At 28.4% G+C, this 19,423-nt stretch overlaps 1 protein-coding gene across 1 annotated transcript; it reads right to left on the bottom strand.

Annotated features, from left to right (window-relative positions):
• Window positions 1–331: 331 nt before the first annotated feature.
• On the bottom strand, window positions 332–12,657 carry LOC129314034 (LRR receptor-like serine/threonine-protein kinase RGI5). Its single transcript, XM_054957415.1, has 3 exons — window positions 12,213–12,657; window positions 6,875–7,018; window positions 332–552 (listed from the first exon to the last, which is right to left on the bottom strand). Exons 1-3 carry the CDS (start codon window positions 12,655–12,657, stop codon window positions 332–334), a joined length of 810 nt encoding a protein of 269 aa, XP_054813390.1.
• Window positions 12,658–19,423: the final 6,766 nt, after the last annotated feature.

Here is a 19,423-nt window from a genome sequence, read left to right as displayed (position 1 = left end):
GTTAGATAACCATATACAATATATTATTATTATTATATTATTATTTACTGTGTGACAATAAGACCTTGTAGGTTGCAAAACTAAAATGTTGTTTTGGGGTGACAGGGCATGAGACTTCTAGATCGAAGAAGAGAAATAATGAGGTGTTGAATGCATGAGGTGGAAGTGAGGGAGATCATAGCAAGGAGCTCACTCCACGAAAACTTATGGCATCATAAGACCTTGTAGGTTGCAAAACTAAAATGTTGTTTTGGGGTGACAGGGCATGAGACTTCTAGATCGAGAAGAGAAATAATGAGGTGTTGAATGCATGAAGTGGAAGTGAGGGAGATCATAGCAAGGAGCTCACTCCACGAAAACTTATGGCATCATAATGACTTCTTCCTATTGTCATCACCTCCTCCACAAAACAAAAATTGGCAAAGACGACCTTGGTTCCATCGACAACCAAATGCAAGAAAAGCAGAGGCAAAAGACGAGATACCTTCAATCTCTGATTGATGACCAAATCGCTAAAATGTTCCCTCCCATTACGAGAACTACAGTCAACCACTAAACTATAGTTTTGGGATCTGAACGTTTAAGCCTTATGTAGATCTGTGTTTGATTTCAATTTTAGAAACATTAATGAATATAAATACCAAACTTTGATGGACAACGTTGATATGTTGAAGTTGATCCAATTTGGTCTTACTTTCTTATATACATAGATAAGGGAGGGATACGGAAACGGCCGTGTGGTTGCAAATCCTGATGAAAGCTTTTTGAAAGGAAAATAAGAATTTAAAAATTATATAAACTGATTTCGTATTTAATAAAAATAATACCAAGTTTTATTTTACTTTATAATTCTTTCAAAAATATGTTTGATATGGGTTGTTTTATTATATAACTATAAATTAATTTTTCAAGAAGAATTTTTTTAAAATGGAAATTAAGGAAATCCAATTTGTTGAATGGTTTTGATCAACACCAATGTCCAATGCATAAAAGTGCAACCAAAATATATTCGGTAAGATTGAATTTAGAGATTTGGCATAGTGGGTAGTACATACCTGTGAAGAAGTTGGTTTCTAACTAACTTTTTGCGCTGCTTGCATTGTGTCCAACCAGATGGTATAGCTCCAAATTAATTTGTTGTCTTGAATATGCAAAGCTTGTATATTTGGAAGGCCATCACATATATTTGAAGGGATGCCTCCTGACAAATTATTCCAACTTAAATCAATCTTTTGCAACTCAGATATATTAAAGATAGTTGATGGTATTTGGCCAGAAAACTGACTGCCTCCTAAATATAGAATTTCCATACTTTTAAGATTACCAATCTGTTCAGGAATACCTCCTACAATGATATATATATATATATATATATAAAAGATCGATCAAATCTAGCGTAATCCATCAAGATATAACTCTTGAATTTGGAAGCAAGAGGGAAGGAAACTGATAAGATAACTTTTGAAACTATGGATAACTTATGGTTCCTCAATTTCAGAATTAGGATAGTGTACAGGAAGTATAATAGCCAATTTGCAACCTTTGGCTCTCTCATTAATGAGTTTGGCCCCAATATTGGCATTTGCTGATCATAATGAATTTAATATTTTAACTAAAAAAGGCTGAGGTTGCAAAATAAAGAGAGTAAAGGTTATAAAGCTCTTGGGCCACAAATATGAAGTTGCAAATTTGTTATAAACACATTTTGGATATTATCTCCAATATAAAATTCTAATCAGGGTCTATATAACAATTATGTAAAGCATAAATTTCAACAAATTCACCTATATAAATTTATATCTACCATATAACAAATCATAATCATATATTTGGTAAAAAAGTTGACGAATTAATTTGTAGGGCATTGGTTTGGACTCATTTAAAGGAGTCCAAGTTAAAATTATTTGGATGTTTGTATCAAAGAAAAAGATTCTATAAATCAACAAATAAATTCTTTTTTTTTCAGAAAAAAAATCTTCCAGAAAATTGGCTCCCCAAACGAGAAGAGGCTTGCCCTAACTAGCATATCACCACAATAGAAAATAACTGAAGACTTATTTTTATGCATAAAGAATTACTGAAATAAGAAATTCACGAATACACAACCTTTAATAAAACTAAAGGTGAAAAAGAAACATAAAATGCATCTTGTTCATAGTAATTCTAAGAAAATAATCTAAAAAAAGAAGTTTCTAGCTAGAACATCATAATTTGAAGAAAAGTGAACTTAGATGCTCCAAAAGAGAATACATCCAAACCACCAACATCATTAAAATTAGCAATAACTAAAATCATGAATTCATAACATAATAACTAGTAGATCAGTTATTAGAAAATTTATTGTGATGATGTCCATTAAAATTTGCAAAAAGAAAAAAAAAGCATGGTTGTAACACTGCATTTGTGCTGAACCTCTTTAATAAATGTATTTAGAATGAAATGTGAACTAAAGAAATTTGGCACTTAAAACCTAACTTGAATTAATTGGTCTTTTTAGAACCTCTTTGTTATTCTTCTTGCTGGCTGATGAAATTGGATGACTTTTGGAGGAGGGAGCAGGAGAGGCAGAACATGTAATGTAAGTGCCGTCCATGTCAACTCGTCTATTATCCACTTGTGGACATGTCTCTCTCTCTCTCTATATATAAAGATGATGGTGGTGGTAACATGAAATAGGAGTAATGAGAGAGGAATAGAAAGGGTAAATAGGAGGGAAGTGGACGGGCAAAATAGTGAGGATCAGAGATGCAGCGCCAACGACGCAGACCTCTCCTTCATTCCATCACTTCGTCTACTCCCACTGCCTCCCTCCATTGTTCCCATCCTCCCACCCCTCATCTAATATTCATGGGAGCACATGATGAGCACCATAATCTGGTCTAGATTTAAGTATTTTAGGGTCATCAAAAACTAAGTGATCAACTCTAGTCACTCAATATTCTAATATTCCAACATAAATTATTAATAACTTATTCTTCTTTAATTTTAGAATTAGGATACTGTACATAAAGTATAAAGCTAAATTGAGACCCCTTTGGCTCTCTTATTAATAAGTTTTCCCCAAATGGTGGCCTTTTCTAATAATGAATTTAGTAGTTTAACTAAAATAAGTTTATATAAAAGAAAGTTAAAAAATAAAAAGAGAAAATGTTAAAACGAACGCTCTTAGACCCCAAGTTTCAAATAAAATTATGACATGACAATTTTTGGTCCGTGCAGTAGTGTTGGCAAATGAAAGTTAGAGGCTATATATATTAAACTGCAAAAAAAAAAATTATCAAAAGAGTGAAAGAATTTTACTAGCACAATGGCATTTAGAGACTTATTTCATAGTCAAAATATAAATGTCACTCGTATACCTAAATTTCGATTATTGGCTTTGGCATACAGAAATCCTTCATTGTCAACCAGAATCAGCATTGAAATTCATATATTAATTTATTTTTTTTGGGAAATCACATATTCTATTTTAGATGAATGGAATTTCTCAAGATGGTGACACTTACAGACTTCAAAATTAATACACACACACACACACACACACACACACACACACACATTAACGCGTTTTGGATATTATCCCTCCAATATGAAATTCTAATAAGGGTCTATATAAGATTTATGTAAAACATAAATTTTAACAAATTCACCTATTTAAATTTGCATCTACCATAAAATGAACCAGAATCATAAATTTAATAAACAAGTTGGAGAATTAACTTGTTTGTAGGGCATAGGCTTAGAGTCATTTTGATGAGTCCAAATTAAAATTATAATAATGTTTGTTGCAAAGAAAAATATTCTCTAAATCAACAAAAAAATTTCACTTCCGACAAACTTTGTAAAAAATTATATATTCAACATCATCACAGAATTCTTGTTCTTTGATGTTGGCCCCAAATGTAGCATTCTAAACAAGTAAGGAGGGAAAGAGAAGTCCTAGCCGTATTAAAAAAGCGGTGATGTGGAAAACAAAAAGGTAGTTCCTCACAAGAACAAAGGCAAAACAACCCATAATCTATTTGTTCAATACCTCTAATCCCTCTATGAAGAGAATTAAAGAAGAAAATTAAAAAACCATTGAGAGACTCAAAAGAAAAGAGTATAAATGGAGTCAGAGGGGCAAATCCTCATGGAATTAAGAATAGCATTAGTCCCTTTGGGGACATCTGATGAAATTGGAAGAATAGGATTATATGATTACCTCTATTTTCTAGCCCAAAAAATAGAGGTAAACAGAGTAACACTTCTCCATTTGATGGACACCAAAGTGTTGCAAATTCCACAACACAATTCTTGTGCATCTGAAGCACAAATCTAAATACGTAGCTGAGAGATCTAAAGTATAATGATCAAAGATAGTGAAGATTAAATGTAAATAATGGTTTCCATATTTCTCTCAAGAGCACCAAAACTCCGAAAGGTAGAGAGCAAGGCAAAGAAAACCATGGGCACTGATGTGAATGGGTTCATATTTTTTAAATTTAGAAGATCACCCATTTCCTTAGAATTATTGCTCGGGATATGATTAAAATGCCCTTGTGTAAAAGGACAAAAAGGAAAAACAAATGTTTCTAATAAAGGTGCTGATAAATTTATTTAAAAAGCTAGAAGATATTAACATCTAAGACCATTATTTCCATACTTGTGAGATTGCAAATTGTTTCAGCAATATCTCGTGATGTAGATGACAATATAAAAAACACATCGTTAAGAGTGGTGATGCATTGTAAAGCACGGAAAGTGAGAGATGTTTTGGGTGGGAATGGACTGATTAAGGTTGTTGCACATGGTCACTTTCTGTTTTACTATATCATTCCAATTCCCTATGCATTTTATCCATATTTTACATTACCATTGCAAATTTCCCCTCAATTTAAGTTTGTGGATTTGATTGAATCAAAATATAATATTTTAATGTCATAATAAAAAAAAATATATGCTCATATATACCTTTCAAGTCACTGAAATCATAATTATGCCTGAAGCAATACTAGAAACTGAGAGAAATTTCATTGACACAGCTGTACTGCACTGCTATTCTTATATTTTTTTCCAAAAAAAAAAAGGTTTTTCCAAAGATGTAAAAACCTTCTTGAGTCATGTTCTGAACAACATCAGTTAATCCAATCATTTATAGTGAAAGCATTATGTTAGTAAGTTTGAAATTGCTATGATGCACCTTTTAATTAATAAAAAATTGTATTTTAGAATCTTTATTTTCATCAGAATTAAATATTAAATTAAAGTCTATATTTTGAAAATTATGGGGTGGTTTCAGGAATATTAATGAAATTAAAGATTAATGAATATATTTTTCTCTAAAAATGAATCATAAATAATATGAAAATTTCTAACAATATATATCAAGACTCACAAAATTTTTAATATTTTTAATTACTGTAAGTGCCACGATAGACAAGTTACCAGGGACACAATTATTTTCCAACAAAATCAACGTTGAATAACATATTGTAAATAACTTATCTGAAGGCACACTAACACCTATAAAATTGTTTGCAATGATTAGGATAAAGTATGAATTTATCCGATATAATCAAAGATATACCTATCAAAGAGTTGTATGATAAAGACATATACTCAAGTGAAGATAAGCCAAAAATAGTCGAAGGTATTTTCCTTGAAAGGTGAAGAAAATAATTAAGTATGAAAGGGAAAAAAATAAGAGTAGACAATGAAAAGGAAAAGACAAAAGTTAAGTATTAAAGGAAAATAGAGAATACGCGTGAAAAGTTATTAACTGAAAAGTGGTTAACATAAGACAGTCCTTACGTCATTATGACTTAAAACAACAATAATTAATGGGTTACTTTTAGATAATCATTTATATGTAAAAGAAAAATTTCACCCACATAATATGCATACTTTGAACCTAAGTATTAGCAGCATACAAGTGCCAGGTACATGTTTAGTCTCTAAAATGTCAGCTTGTACAAGCATTTGCAGCATATATAAGTGCCAAGTATATGACAATTACTAAAAATGTCATATATTCCCTCCATTAAAAAATATAAGGCATTTTTGCTAAGGTATTTTTTGTTTTTCAATGTGTAATTGATGAGTTTTTCCAAAACTACCCTTAATAAACTACTCAACTGAAACCTTTAAGTGAGACTCCCTAATTAAATAAGAACAAATATGAAAGGATAACATTAGCTTAAATATAAGTAACTAACTTATTGAGACTGTAACTTGGTTAAAAATATCGAATGGGAGGGGTATTAATAAAGTAAGATATTTGGAAGGTTACAATCAAGTCCCAAATAAGAACACAATTAATAATCAAAACCCTAATGACAAAACAAATTGAGTAAAATATCGAGATAGTAACTGTTTGAATAGTTTTACGTGGTTTTAACGTAACTATATGGGGAACTCTATGAAACATGTGACGTGAAAATATTTTCAAGCTAGCCAAAAGAGAATTGCAAAGAACATTCGATAATTTTATCTTACTCAAATTAAAACATATATTATCACCAATATATCATTGAAAAATGACAGTAGTCAAAGAATTATCGAACATTAATTTTCTTAGAGGAAGCTAATTTGAATAAGTATACTTTTGGAAAGTTGTTTTCATGCAATGCATAAAATGTGCTAACTTTGATAATTCAATTACACGTGCCGTATAGGAAGACATGGAGTTAGAAATGCAAATCTTCACATAATCAATAACAATATTGTATGCTCACCTTTGTTTTTAAGCAAAAAAAAAAAAACCAATGGTAAACATGGTAATATATTTATAAACAATATATCAAGCAGATGCAATAGAGGCACACACCACATGAACCATAATAGCACACCAAATTGATGAAAAGTTATGCATTATGATTAGTTGAAGGCATACCTTCTAAGTTATTTTCAGAAAGATATAATTCCTGAAGCACAGTCAAGTTTCCAATACTTCTTGGTATTTGGACAGACAATTTGTTAGCACCTAGGATTAGAATTTTTAGGTTTGTGAGTGTACCAATTGTTCTGGGAATATCTCCTGCAATACAGTAATTAATGAGAGAACCACATTATTATGAGTGCTCATGCATAAAATGATTATGATAAAAAAGAAAAATAAGTAACAAAAATAATTTAATTATGAATGGATTGTTTTAAAGTTGTTGTGATCAATATATAATAACTCTTGAATTTGTATTTAAAAGAGAATGGAAAAATAGTAAAGCTCTTTGGGCAAACTAAAATCATGAATTCATAATGTGATAACTAGCTAGTAGAGTTATCAGGATTGTTCCAATCATTCATCTCAGGAAGCTTCTATACAATTTTATGTCAAGAGCACCATTCAAGGATAGTTGGTGTTGCACCTGAGGGTCACTAGCTAAAATCCACCTATCATGAAGCTGGAACATGTTTTTCATTGAGTTGAATATCAAGTTTATTCTCATCTATCACTTGTCTTAATATAGTAGCCACAACTTACTCGTTCGAGTTTGGAAGTAGAAACCATGTTCATTGAAAATAAGTATATAGTAATTCAGAGGATGAATGTCATTACTTGTGATTAGTCATCGGTTTAATTCACTTCACCTCCCCTCATAGCTTGTGTTAGCAAGTTGAGCACCTAGAGAGTCAAACTTGAGGTGGTCTTGGAAGATTGAATTAGTTTGGTGATTAATTTGTTAGTAATTACTTGGATATTGTTGATGACCCTAAAATCTATATAAAGGGTTAAGTATTATCTTATTGAGGTCGGGTGGAATACTTGTTTAGGTTCAAATTTTCCTAATATAAAAGCACCAAATATATTATTTAATTACGTGATTTAATTCCTAAATTTGATTTGATAAGACTATATTATATATAATTTTTCTATATAACTTGAAAAATTCAATATCATTATTGACATTAATATCATCATCATCAATGTCAAAATCATCCGCATGAAATATTAATATAAAATTAAGAGTAAATTACACAATTCGCAAATTATTAATAACAATGTTTTTACTCTGAATATCACAAACTCGTCTAATTAGATGTAAATTTCCTGCACATATATATGATTATATGGTCGGAGATTTTTTTTTTTTTTCAAAAAACACAGCACGGTGTTTAGTGATAGTAGATTATAATCATGTCATCTCCTGGTTGAGTCTTTAATTGAAAACGTTTCTGATCAAAACATGATGTATTATGAAATTGTAGTTTATGCCTAACATCTAAAATCGTGATGTATTAGGAACACACGGGAAATTCATTTCAGGGTGCTGCTTTTCTTCTTTCACTACTATTATTTCTACCTTAAAAGGAATAAGAATATAAAACTAGATTTGGAACTAAATTTTATAGGTTTGGTGAAGTTAATCAAAATAAAAAGAGAAAGATGCTGACTCATGGATCTGGCCATCCAAGTTTTACTTTCAATTCAAATATTAACATTATAGATTCTTTAAATTTTTTATCATTTGAAATTCTTTTTATTAACTAAATGAAAACAACCAAAAAGGAGTGAATCTACATGGAGCTTTTTTTTTAATTGGCTAAATTACATAAAACCCTCCTAAACTGTAAGGCAGTTGCAAATGACCCCCCCTCATATTTAAATGTTTAAAATTAACCACCCTAAACTTTAATTTTATTTTTCAAATCCCCCACTGTTAATTAATTATGTTATGTTATTAATAGACTTTTCCATGTTAAATTAATGCAATACATATAGTATATGATATGAGAAAAATATTTTTTATTAGTTTTAACACAGTTTAAGGAGGGGTAGAATTGTAATGCTCACTTTTAACACACATGGTGATGTTCAATTTTTTTTTTTTTTGAGTTGAGCAGATTGTTTTCATTGTTCACTATTAACATAATTTAGGAGAAAGACTATAATTTTATTATTCTTTATCAATTAAAAATAGCCTTTTATATTAAACAAGTGGAAAGAATAACATCTAAAAACTGTCATTGATAAGAATCATAAAAGTAAACATTTATCTTTTAATATAAGAAAACTATGCATCATGGATAACAACAAAATAGATAAAACTAATACAAAAATAAATATTTAAAATTTTACAGTGATAATAACATTTTTTTTCCCTATCAATGCCTCAACTATCCAAAAAGAAAAATGAAATTGAAGCTAGAATAATGAGATGGAAGGGCAGCGAGGGATTTTGAAAGATAAATGACATTTTAATCCTTATGAAAATACTATATTTTTATATATTTATTATTATTTTCTGACATAAGATATCATGTAAGTTTCTATGTGGCTTTTTCGATTATGATATGGAAAACTTTGTTAATAATATAACAGGGTAATCAGTGGTCCACTTTGAAAAACAAATTAAAAGTTGGGGGTTAATTTTATAAGTTTAAAGGTGAGGTAGTTATATGCAACTAATTAAATAGACAAAAATAGATTGTCTAAGTCTTGAGTTTTTGTTCCCTTTAGGATATCAATTTAAATAATTAATAAAAATTAATTATAAAATATCATTGAGATTCACGGGGATATAATTAAGCAGAGCCTTTTTTTAATCTAAATTTAATTACAATATTATGACTGTTGATATATTTGTTTAAAACTTGCACCTCTTTTTTTTTTTTTTTGGGGTCCAAGGAGTCAACCTTGCTAACAGCAGAGATTATCAAGACCTCTTCCAACTAAGTTGTTGCATGTATAAAACTTGAGATTCAAATTCCTAACCACTTATTTTAATAATGAGAGCCCCTATCACTCATGACAACTTTAATTAATAATTTTAAAAGTTGCATCTCGATTATGAAATGTTAAATTTGGTGATGGGTTTGTGCTTCTGCTAGCCAATATGTACAATGTCGTTTTTTGATTTGTGATCATTCTAAATTACTAATATAAAATTTATATAAATCCCCGCAATTCACAAACTATTAAAAGTATAACTTTTTTTTTTTGCCACATTAAAAGTACAACTTACCTTACACTGTATCTCATTCACGGGTAACATTTAATTAAAATTATTTGTATTTAATTTTTTATTAATTAATCAAAATTATAATTTATAAAAAATTTAAAACTAATATAAAAAATGAAAAAATAGTTTCCTTTCAAATTGAAAATCATGTATACTTAATTATTTAAAGAAGTATTATTTTCAAACTATTTTACAAAAATATTCTACATGCACTTTAAAATATTAATTTTTTTTAATTATCTAAGATTTTAATACTAAATAAAAAATATGAGAAAAATGAAAATTTAAAAGATAAATGAGTTTTATGGATTAGGCCCTTTTTGGTAGAAAAGAATTCTAAACATGAAAATGGAATTGATGTAGGAATCCTATTAAGGTGGTGTTTGGTACAGATGAAATAGAATTCCCTAGAAGCAAGAATCCTTTTTTTTTTTTTTAATGTATATGCGTGGAAGCTGGAACAATTCTATAGAATTACTTCATTTAAGACATTTTTACCCTCGTAATGAATTTGAAAAGACAAGTTTGCCCAAAAGTCTTATAATCTTTGACGTCACTCATATTTCATCGTGGACGGTAGAGAGAACAAAGGTGAGAGAGTATGAAGCCACCTTGTGTGAGAGAGAGGGTGCATTATGATGATGGTTTAATTTCCCTTCTTTTTTACCCGTCCTTTCTTTTTTGGCTTTCATTTCCTTCTTTTCATTTTTCTATCTTGATAGAATAAATCTAGTTTGAAATATAAAACCTGGCTAACATCATGATTTTTATGTACATTCCCAGCCGATCTATATATCTATATAATATTTTCACCCAGAATACGCATTTGAGCTTTTTTTTTGTTTTATTTTATATTCTGTTACAAATATCCTGGAAAACCTAGGGCATTATCACCTCTCACTCAAACTAGTCCGAACCCCTATGTGTGGGACTGTTATTACTAACGGTGGCCTCATGAGGTACCTTGAGGATGCTTTTGATATATTTATTTAGCGTGACTACTTATCCTAAGACTCAAACTCAAGACCATATGGTTAGCTAATTTAGCTTTTTCAATTAGCTGAACTAAGTGCCCCTCAGTAAAGGACATTTGAGTTTTTAATATATTTTAATTTTAATTTTAATTTAATGACTTTTTAAGGGTATCTTTGTCATTTAAGTATAATTCTATTTCCATATCACACATACTAAACAACAATACTATAAGGATTCTATCTACTTTTTCTAACATATTAAACGTATTCTTAAAGTCTAATTTTATTTCGATTATGATTTCAATTCTACCCAAAACTATTCAATCATACCACACGGGTCTATGTGAAAACTGAAAACCAATAACAGAATTCAAAGTTTTTAGGGGAATTATAGTTTGGTCTATGGTGCCTAATTTCACTTAAATTTTAAAATTAGAAAATTTTAATTTAAATCTCCAGAAATTTTAATAAAATTAAAATCACTAAAATACTCATCTTTTTTAATAAAATCCCCTTCCTTTATTAAAATTAGATTTTAGTAAATATACCGAAATTCTCTTCATTTATATTCATGATCTTGAATTCTCAATGGAATTTTAAAAGATAGCAAATTATATATAAAAATAAAATCCAATTTTTTGTTTTGTGAAGACAAGGTTTGGGATGTTTAATTAATAGCATTCTGACTGCAACCTATTAGTATCTAAGTTCCTAATTTCATGCTGCAAAAGACAAAAGAAGAAGAAGAAGAAGAAGAAGATAGAAATGAATGTCCCAAATTATAATTTGCGTATACAAAATCAAGCTTCCAGTCAGTGCTTGTGTATAGGAAATCATAGAAAGGTGTTAATATGAGACAATATAAACGGAGATTTTTGACAACATATAGTGTATAGAAGATCACATAAGTTTAAAAGACATTTAACAAATTATCTTGCATTATGGCTCAAAGAACCCAAATGAAAAGGACAAAAAAAAAATGCAAAATAGATGTTCCTAGCGAAGTAGAGATAACCAAATCCGGTAGCACGCTATAATGCGTCGAAAGCTTAGTGATGAAGTTTCCAATAATATTGCAACAATATATAAATTATGTATAATTTGTAGATTCATTTATTACCCCTACTCAACATAATTAATATATATACATATATATATCCCCTTCCCCTTTCCAACAAAATCAATGTTGAATAAAAGATTGTAAAGCTTATCCCAAGACACGTACACTACCACCTACAAAATTATTTGAAATGATTTGGAGAAAATATGAATTTAAAAGAAATAATGAAAGACATACCTTTTAAGGAGTTGAATGACAAAGACATCAATTCAAGTGAGGATAAGTCAGAAATAGTTGGAGGTATGTTTCCTGAAAGATTGTTCCTTGCTATACATAAAATCTTTAAATGCTGAAGCCTTCCAATCTCAAGTGGAATAGATCCATGGATGAAATTATTATTCCAACCCAAGGTCTCTAACTTTGACATATTCGACACACTTGGAGGAATAACAACTTCAAAACTACTATTAAAAAAAATCAAGTGCTGAAGAGAAAATAAACCTCCAATCCAATCTGGAATTTTCCCATCAAATTCATTATAGCTCAAGTTGAGGATTTTTGACTTGTGTAACTGCAGCAACTCCTTTGGTAGCTCACCATGAAAGTGGTTACTATGAAGGTCAAGTTCTACAAGGGAGGACAAATTCCCCACTTGTGAGGGTAAGGTGCCCATGAGACTCATGGCAGCAAGATTCAATATACTTACTCTCTCACTGTTAGCATCACAAGTAATCCCAACCCAATTGCAAATGGAAGAAGAGTTGGACCAATTAGCCAAGTGATTGAATGGATCTCTCACAGAAAATTTGAAAGCAAGATGTGCTAATTCGTCATTTTTTTGTGAACTTGGTGTGACTACACAAAGTCGGGGAGACCATGAGATAGCAAAGCAGTAAGAACATGGAGAAGGAAAACCAAAACCAAAGGTTGGCCATATTGGATTGCTTTAAAGCTTAACAGATTGAAAATGGACGATGAACAAGGTCACGCTATATATATTTGTGCTTGTTTTGGGATAGATAATCGCGCAACACTCATCAATGATAATAAAAGCCGAATAAATTGTGAACCAAATAAAAAGTGGACTATTCTAGTTCTTGCTAAGGTACTTAAATGTCATCTTTCATGAAATAAGGAAGTCCAGAAAAAAAGAACCAGGAGATTTCTTGCTGCCTAACTAGTTCTCTTAAAAAACGTTTTTTCTCAAATATTTTTATTTTTTAAAAACATGTAATGTTTTTAAAATCATTGGTTATTTAAATACAAACGGAGAAGCAGCTTGATAAATACATTTTATTCACTTAAATGGTTGTGACTTTGAGATTGTAATTGATATGTGTTATAGATATTCAATTGATTTTATCTCTTATCTTTTCATATTTGATTGCATGATCAAATGGGCAATTTTATATTATAAAATTCTCCTAATGATCTCACATTGAAATTAGGAAAAATGAAAAAAAAATCTTTGAAAATATGAAAATAAAAATGAGGTCCCTTAAAATGTCATAATTCTTCTCAAGTCTCTAGAAACTTTTCTGATATGAATAATTTTTGGTGAAATGACTAGAATAATCCCAATTTAAAATAAAAAGAAGTAGCAGATCTGGTTCCAAAAAAGTAAATATCAGTGCTTACTTTAGTTTAAGCAATCACTACTTTTGTTATGGAAATGACTAGATTGGAACAAACAATTACAACTTCTCATGTACAAATTTTTTATTTGCTAAGTTCAAATTAAATTTTGTAAATATCTATTACTACTTTAATTTAAACAATGAATACTTTTCCTCTGGCAATGACTTCAATGAATAAACTGGGGATATTTTAAATTATAGAATTATCATTCGGTGTGAACAAAAAAGTCAATAATTTTTGGGTAAAACAAGTGAACATATAAGTCAGTTATAACTTTTGAATTAGTTTTGGTTAACTTACATGTGAAATAGCATCTATTTTACTCCTTTGATAAAACGCAACAATATATGTGAGTTCTTTAATAGAAATTATATGGACTGTTCAAATTCTACCAAAGATATTATCATGCCACTGTATTACCGCCATGGTATTTTACCCTCTTCATCTGTGTTTTGTAGGCTTAACATGTGGTAATTGGAATTGGAAAATTAATTGTTATTTTGATGTGGTGGGTATTTGAGTTGACTTAACCTGATCGAGAAAAATATATAGACAAATAAAAAAGTTGTCACAATCCGTAAGACTTTTTTTTTTCCCCCTTGAGATGAAGAGACAAGATATTATCTACATTCAATTGACCTCAGTATTCTGAATTCTATTCATATTTCATCAACTCTTCATTATTGGATTTGTGCCATACGCATATGGATTAACTGACTTAAAAAAATTCACCCCATCAATGAGTCGTGAAAATAGTTAACAAAATCTCATTGATAGAACATAATAATTTAGCTATTATCGAAATAACTTTAATATGCATATCATACTTATCTTCAAGCTATATATAAAATCATATTCAATAAAAGAAATCTATAATTCAATTTTAAATCAACTGTATTTTATTTGCAAGAGAAATAAATGGGAGAATGACATTAAATGACCAAAACATTGAATTAAAGTTAAATCTAAAGACAAATAGATTTGGAAACCCAAAATAAAGACAAAAGATTCTTTAGTGCATTAGTCTATAAAAGAATTTCATTAATCTGCAATCATTAAAGAAAAGAATTTCAAAGTGAAACTTAATAATTTATAAAACAACAAAATTTGTCAAACTTATCTTCATTTCCAATTATTTTCTGATCATTAATTTGTTAAGGAAAACTATTTCCAAGTAATGATTTTCACAAGTTTTTCTTTTAAAAATTAAAAAAATATTTGAAAATTTTTAAAATATTATAATTTATTTTTCCTCATTGGTTTTGCCTTATTTCATTTTTTACTCTTTCTATAAATAATTTGGGTAATCTAACTTTTATAAATTTCATGATAGCAGGTAAAAAAGTTACATACATGGTGTGTTTTCTTTAAAATAGAGAGAAATAGCTTTCTTCTTTGATAAACTCCGTCATGATCGATGCTATTCTCGAATTTTAAGGAAAACTATGCTTTATAGCCATGCTTTGTATTGAACTTTACTAAAACATACAAGAAAATATTAAAGGATTAAAAAAAGAAGTTTAGAAAGCTCAGTAAAATATATATATATATATATATGTAGAAATATGAAAGAATAAAAAAGTGTATAAAGACTTGTGGAGCAATATCTTCTATATTTTCAAATTATATGAAAATCCTAATAAAACATATAAAAATTTAAAATATATATATAAATTATAAAAAATTCTCAAATATCTCACCTATTATATAGTAGGATTTAAATACTGAAAGTTTCTAAGACTATTATATAGATTACGAAATTAGTATCTAGTGACATTATGTTTTTCAAACTGCTTTTATACTATGACATTTGTAGAGATTGTGAAAATCATATGACTCCTGAAGAAACCATAAGAAACCATATGGGTATGATTCATTTCAATTATTTTCTGATAATTAAATTGTGAAGGAAAACTGTTTCCAAGTAATGATTTTCACTAGTTTTTCTTTTACAAATTAAAAAATTCTTTGCAATTTGTTGTTTTGAAAGCAATCATAAGAGATGCCCTATTATAATTGATCTAATCTGCTTCACGCATGTCACTCACAACTTAATGCATTTACAGACCTAAATGTCTTTCCATTATATAGTCTCGAAAATGTATCTTTAAAATTACCAAATGAGAGAAAGAAATAATGAGATAAATAATATCCTTAGACAAATTTAATTTCCATAAATGTAATTAAATTAATTAATCATTATATATAATCTTAATATAGTTTATTTAGCATTCGTATTATATGCTCACATATATATAATCTTAGACAATTTTTATGATTATTAGAGAATGAATATCATGGTACTCATTATCCCTGATAAGATTTGAATAGTCTAAATTTAAGCTTTTTATTTTAATTTTATATTTAATAAAATAAAAATATGTAAAAAATATAGAAATCTTTAATAAATCTATTTATCACCAATCTAGCCAATAAAAGTTTAATTTGAATGATCAAATTTAATATTAAATTTTTAATAAATTTTACAAATTGATCATTCAAATATACTCAAATAGTACAGGTACAATTTGAAACGTTAAACTTAATATTAAAATTTATAATTTTAACTAATTGATTATCTAGATATACTTTCAACAGTCTAGATTTAATAATATAATTTTTATAATTTTTTGACAAAAATATAATATAAAAATATCTACAAAATAATTTTAAATCAATAGCATAAATCATTTTAAAAGAAATGAAGGCCCATATCACCTTATAGGAGTGATGAGCATGGTGCCCATCAATACTGATGAGCACCGAATGTGGTTCCCTTGTATATGGGCTCTCATAGCCCTAGAAGGAGACAAGGATTTGGTGTGGGATGGAAATCATGCCTAATACACGTGGAGCAATCTCAACTGTTGGTTTTAACTCTACGCATCCCCTCCAAGAGACTTACCAACACACAAAAACAAAATATTCTGTCAATTTAAATAGAAAGATGGAATGAGAATTTTTTTTTTGGTCACATCTTTCTTACAGGAGGTACAATTGGAAAAGAAGTAGGCATGTTTAATTTTTCATTTTATATGCATTTTAAAATGTTGATTATAATATTGAAGTTGAAATTTCTCAGCTCAAATAACATCTACTTTTGTATCAACAAGTGGAATCTTGGGATGGTTTGGAAATGAGACCTTATTGTTGTATTCTTCAACTTGGTGGTGATTTTTTGGCCAACACTTGTGGGTGATTACACCACATGATATTGAAAAAAAAAATGAATTTGATAGAGACATTAATGAAAGGAAAAATTTTACTGCCTCCGTTTAATATTATAAGTCATTTTTAACTAAACTGTACCCCTTACTCAATTAGTTAATTATTTTTAAAAATACCACAGTTTTTCCATATTTATTCTTATTTAAAAGAGTGTCTCAATTGGAAAAACTTATTAATTACATCTCCTAGTTAAGGGTGTTTTTGGAAAAACTTCATTAATTGCACATTGAAAAATCTAAAATGCCTGATATTTTTAAACAGAGAAAATATTTTATTTTACATAATATATATATATATATATATTGATATATAAACATCAACTTATGATATAACTAGAAAAAGAGTTTCATAAAATCTACTATAAAAAAAAACTTTTACATTGGCTTTTTACATGGGTTAAAAAACAACTAGTGAAAAAGTGTGCCTCGTAGCATTTTCATAAATAGTAGACCTGTTGTCTGACTTTCTACACTAGTTCTATAAATAATTGATGTAAATACTACTTTCTATACAAGGTGCCTTATGAGCTGGTGCAGGAAGTTAGATATTATTTTAAAAACAAAAAATTAAATTGATAGGTTTTTTACACCGGTTAGTCTCAATAACCAGTGTAGAATGTTTTCCAATTTCTTAAAAAAGAAAAATTATAGAAAAGTTATAGACTTTCTATGTTGGTTATTTAAAATAATTGGTTTAGAAAGATTTCAATTTTTTTAAAAAAATTAAAATAGTATTAACTTTTTACACTAGCTCTTTATATAATCGGTGAAAAAGCCATTTTCGAGGCCACTTATTTCAAATAATTGGAGTTGAAATTTTTTTTTTGCTTTTAAAAGAGAAAAATTTTTAAAACATATGAATATTTTGGATTATTTTCTCCTCCTTGGGTATACATCTTCCCAACTCCAATTCTCTCCCCACTCCCAATAAGTTATAGGAAAAATTGAATATTTGGTCCTAATCTTTTGGCAAGTTTTAATAAGTCTTAATAGTTTACATTTTTAGAAACAACTCCCTGAAGTTTGTAAGGTCAAATCCCTTAATACTTTGTCTTCTGTTTGGATGGGAATAGTAGTAGCAGAAAGAAAGGAAAGGAGAGGGGGAAAAAAAAGTTATCGCTCTATTTATTTGGTTAAATAGGAGAAAAAGAAAGAAAATAAAATAAGAAAATATCACAATAACTAAAATATACCCTTCTATCAATATACATGTTTCATATAATTATCTTTATAAAAATAAAGTGAAGGCAAAACTTTATTAAAATTAGCATAATTAAAATAATTAATTTAAAATCAAATTATTTCGTCCAAAAACCAAATAGACACTTGTACAATGTTTGGTAGGTAGAAAAATGTTTTATAGCTAGAAATGAAAAGGAAAATGCATAGTAACAACCTCTGTAAGCTCTTTGAACTTGAAGGTATGCTTGTGCTGGTGAGCTCCAAGGACCTACCTCATATGAACTTTTGTCCTGAAAAACAAAAAGAAATGCATTTATTTCATTTTCTTTCTAGATACATTTCTCATTTTCAATCTAGACTATGTTTTTTTTTTCCATGCACCAAACATGCAATTAAGATGCCAAAGTTCTTGTGCAAATAATTAAAACGAAAAATGCACATTAATCGTAGTTTCATTTTTTTTTGGCCAGCAATCCTAGTTCCAATTAAAAATTAACAATACAAAAATAGAAAATAACCAAATAGAAATTACACAAATGAGTTTATTAAAAGTCTTAAAAAACTTTTTCTAAAGACAAAAAAAATATTCCAGGAAATTATATGAATTAAATAAATTTAGATAAAAGTTACAATAAAAAATAAAAATTTATAATACTTAAAAATAATAAATATAAAAAATATAAAAATATGGTTGTGGATCTCAAAATATCAATCCTCTCCCCACCAATTATAGAACAATCTCTTTCACACCCTATCAACTTGATCTTCTACCCGTCATCCAATCCTAAAATGAGCACAATTTTTTTAAAAAAAAAAACAAGTATATTTCTAAGTTATCAATTAATAATTTATATTTCACGGACTTTTCTATCCAATCAAAGAATTCATTTTGGCAATTTTGAAATGATCACAAGCTTTATTTTTTTAAAACAATATAAAAGTGTACATTTGATTCTCTAACTTTATATAATATTTTAATTTATTACTTTAATTTTATAAAGTATATTTTTAATCCTCTAACCATACCATTATTAATCTTTAATGATATTTTTGTGTCAGTCATTATTATTTTAAAAAATTAAACTTAATATGTCAATATTTGAGAATATTTGTTAATAGTTAAAAATTCATTGTCAATATTTTTTGTTAATAAAACTAACTATATTGGAGTTAGAAGACTGAAAAAGATAGTTTATATAATTAAAATATTAAAATAAATTTTTTTCCCACAAGCTTAACGGACTAAAAGTATATTTTTGTCTAAAAACATAGAAAGTGAATCACTTTATAGTCAATTATAGTGCACAAATTATAAAAATAATTTGAAATTGAAAGGACATTTATTGTGCAAAAATTATGAAATAAGATATTAAATGCTTTTTCGTTACCAAATAATATGTT

This window comes from Prosopis cineraria, unplaced genomic scaffold (genome assembly GCF_029017545.1).
Source record: "Prosopis cineraria cultivar Desert tree isolate PC_DT_omini unplaced genomic scaffold, ASM2901754v1 PC6, whole genome shotgun sequence".
Lineage (NCBI taxonomy): Eukaryota > Viridiplantae > Streptophyta > Magnoliopsida > Fabales > Fabaceae > Prosopis > Prosopis cineraria.
This window is presented reverse-complemented; position numbering and strand designations above follow the sequence as displayed.

Coding starts and splice junctions, on each gene's coding strand:
- LOC129314034 (XM_054957415.1), bottom strand. CDS start 12,657: ATGAGTCTCATGGGCACCTTACCCTCACAAGTGGGGAATTTGTCCTCC. Junction 7,019..12,212: donor GTCATTCAACTCCTTAAAAG/GTATGTCTTTCA, acceptor ACTGTATTGCAG/GAGATATTCCCAGAACAATT. Junction 553..6,874: donor TTCTGAAAATAACTTAGAAG/GTATGCCTTCAA, acceptor ACTATAGTTTAG/TGGTTGACTGTAGTTCTCGT.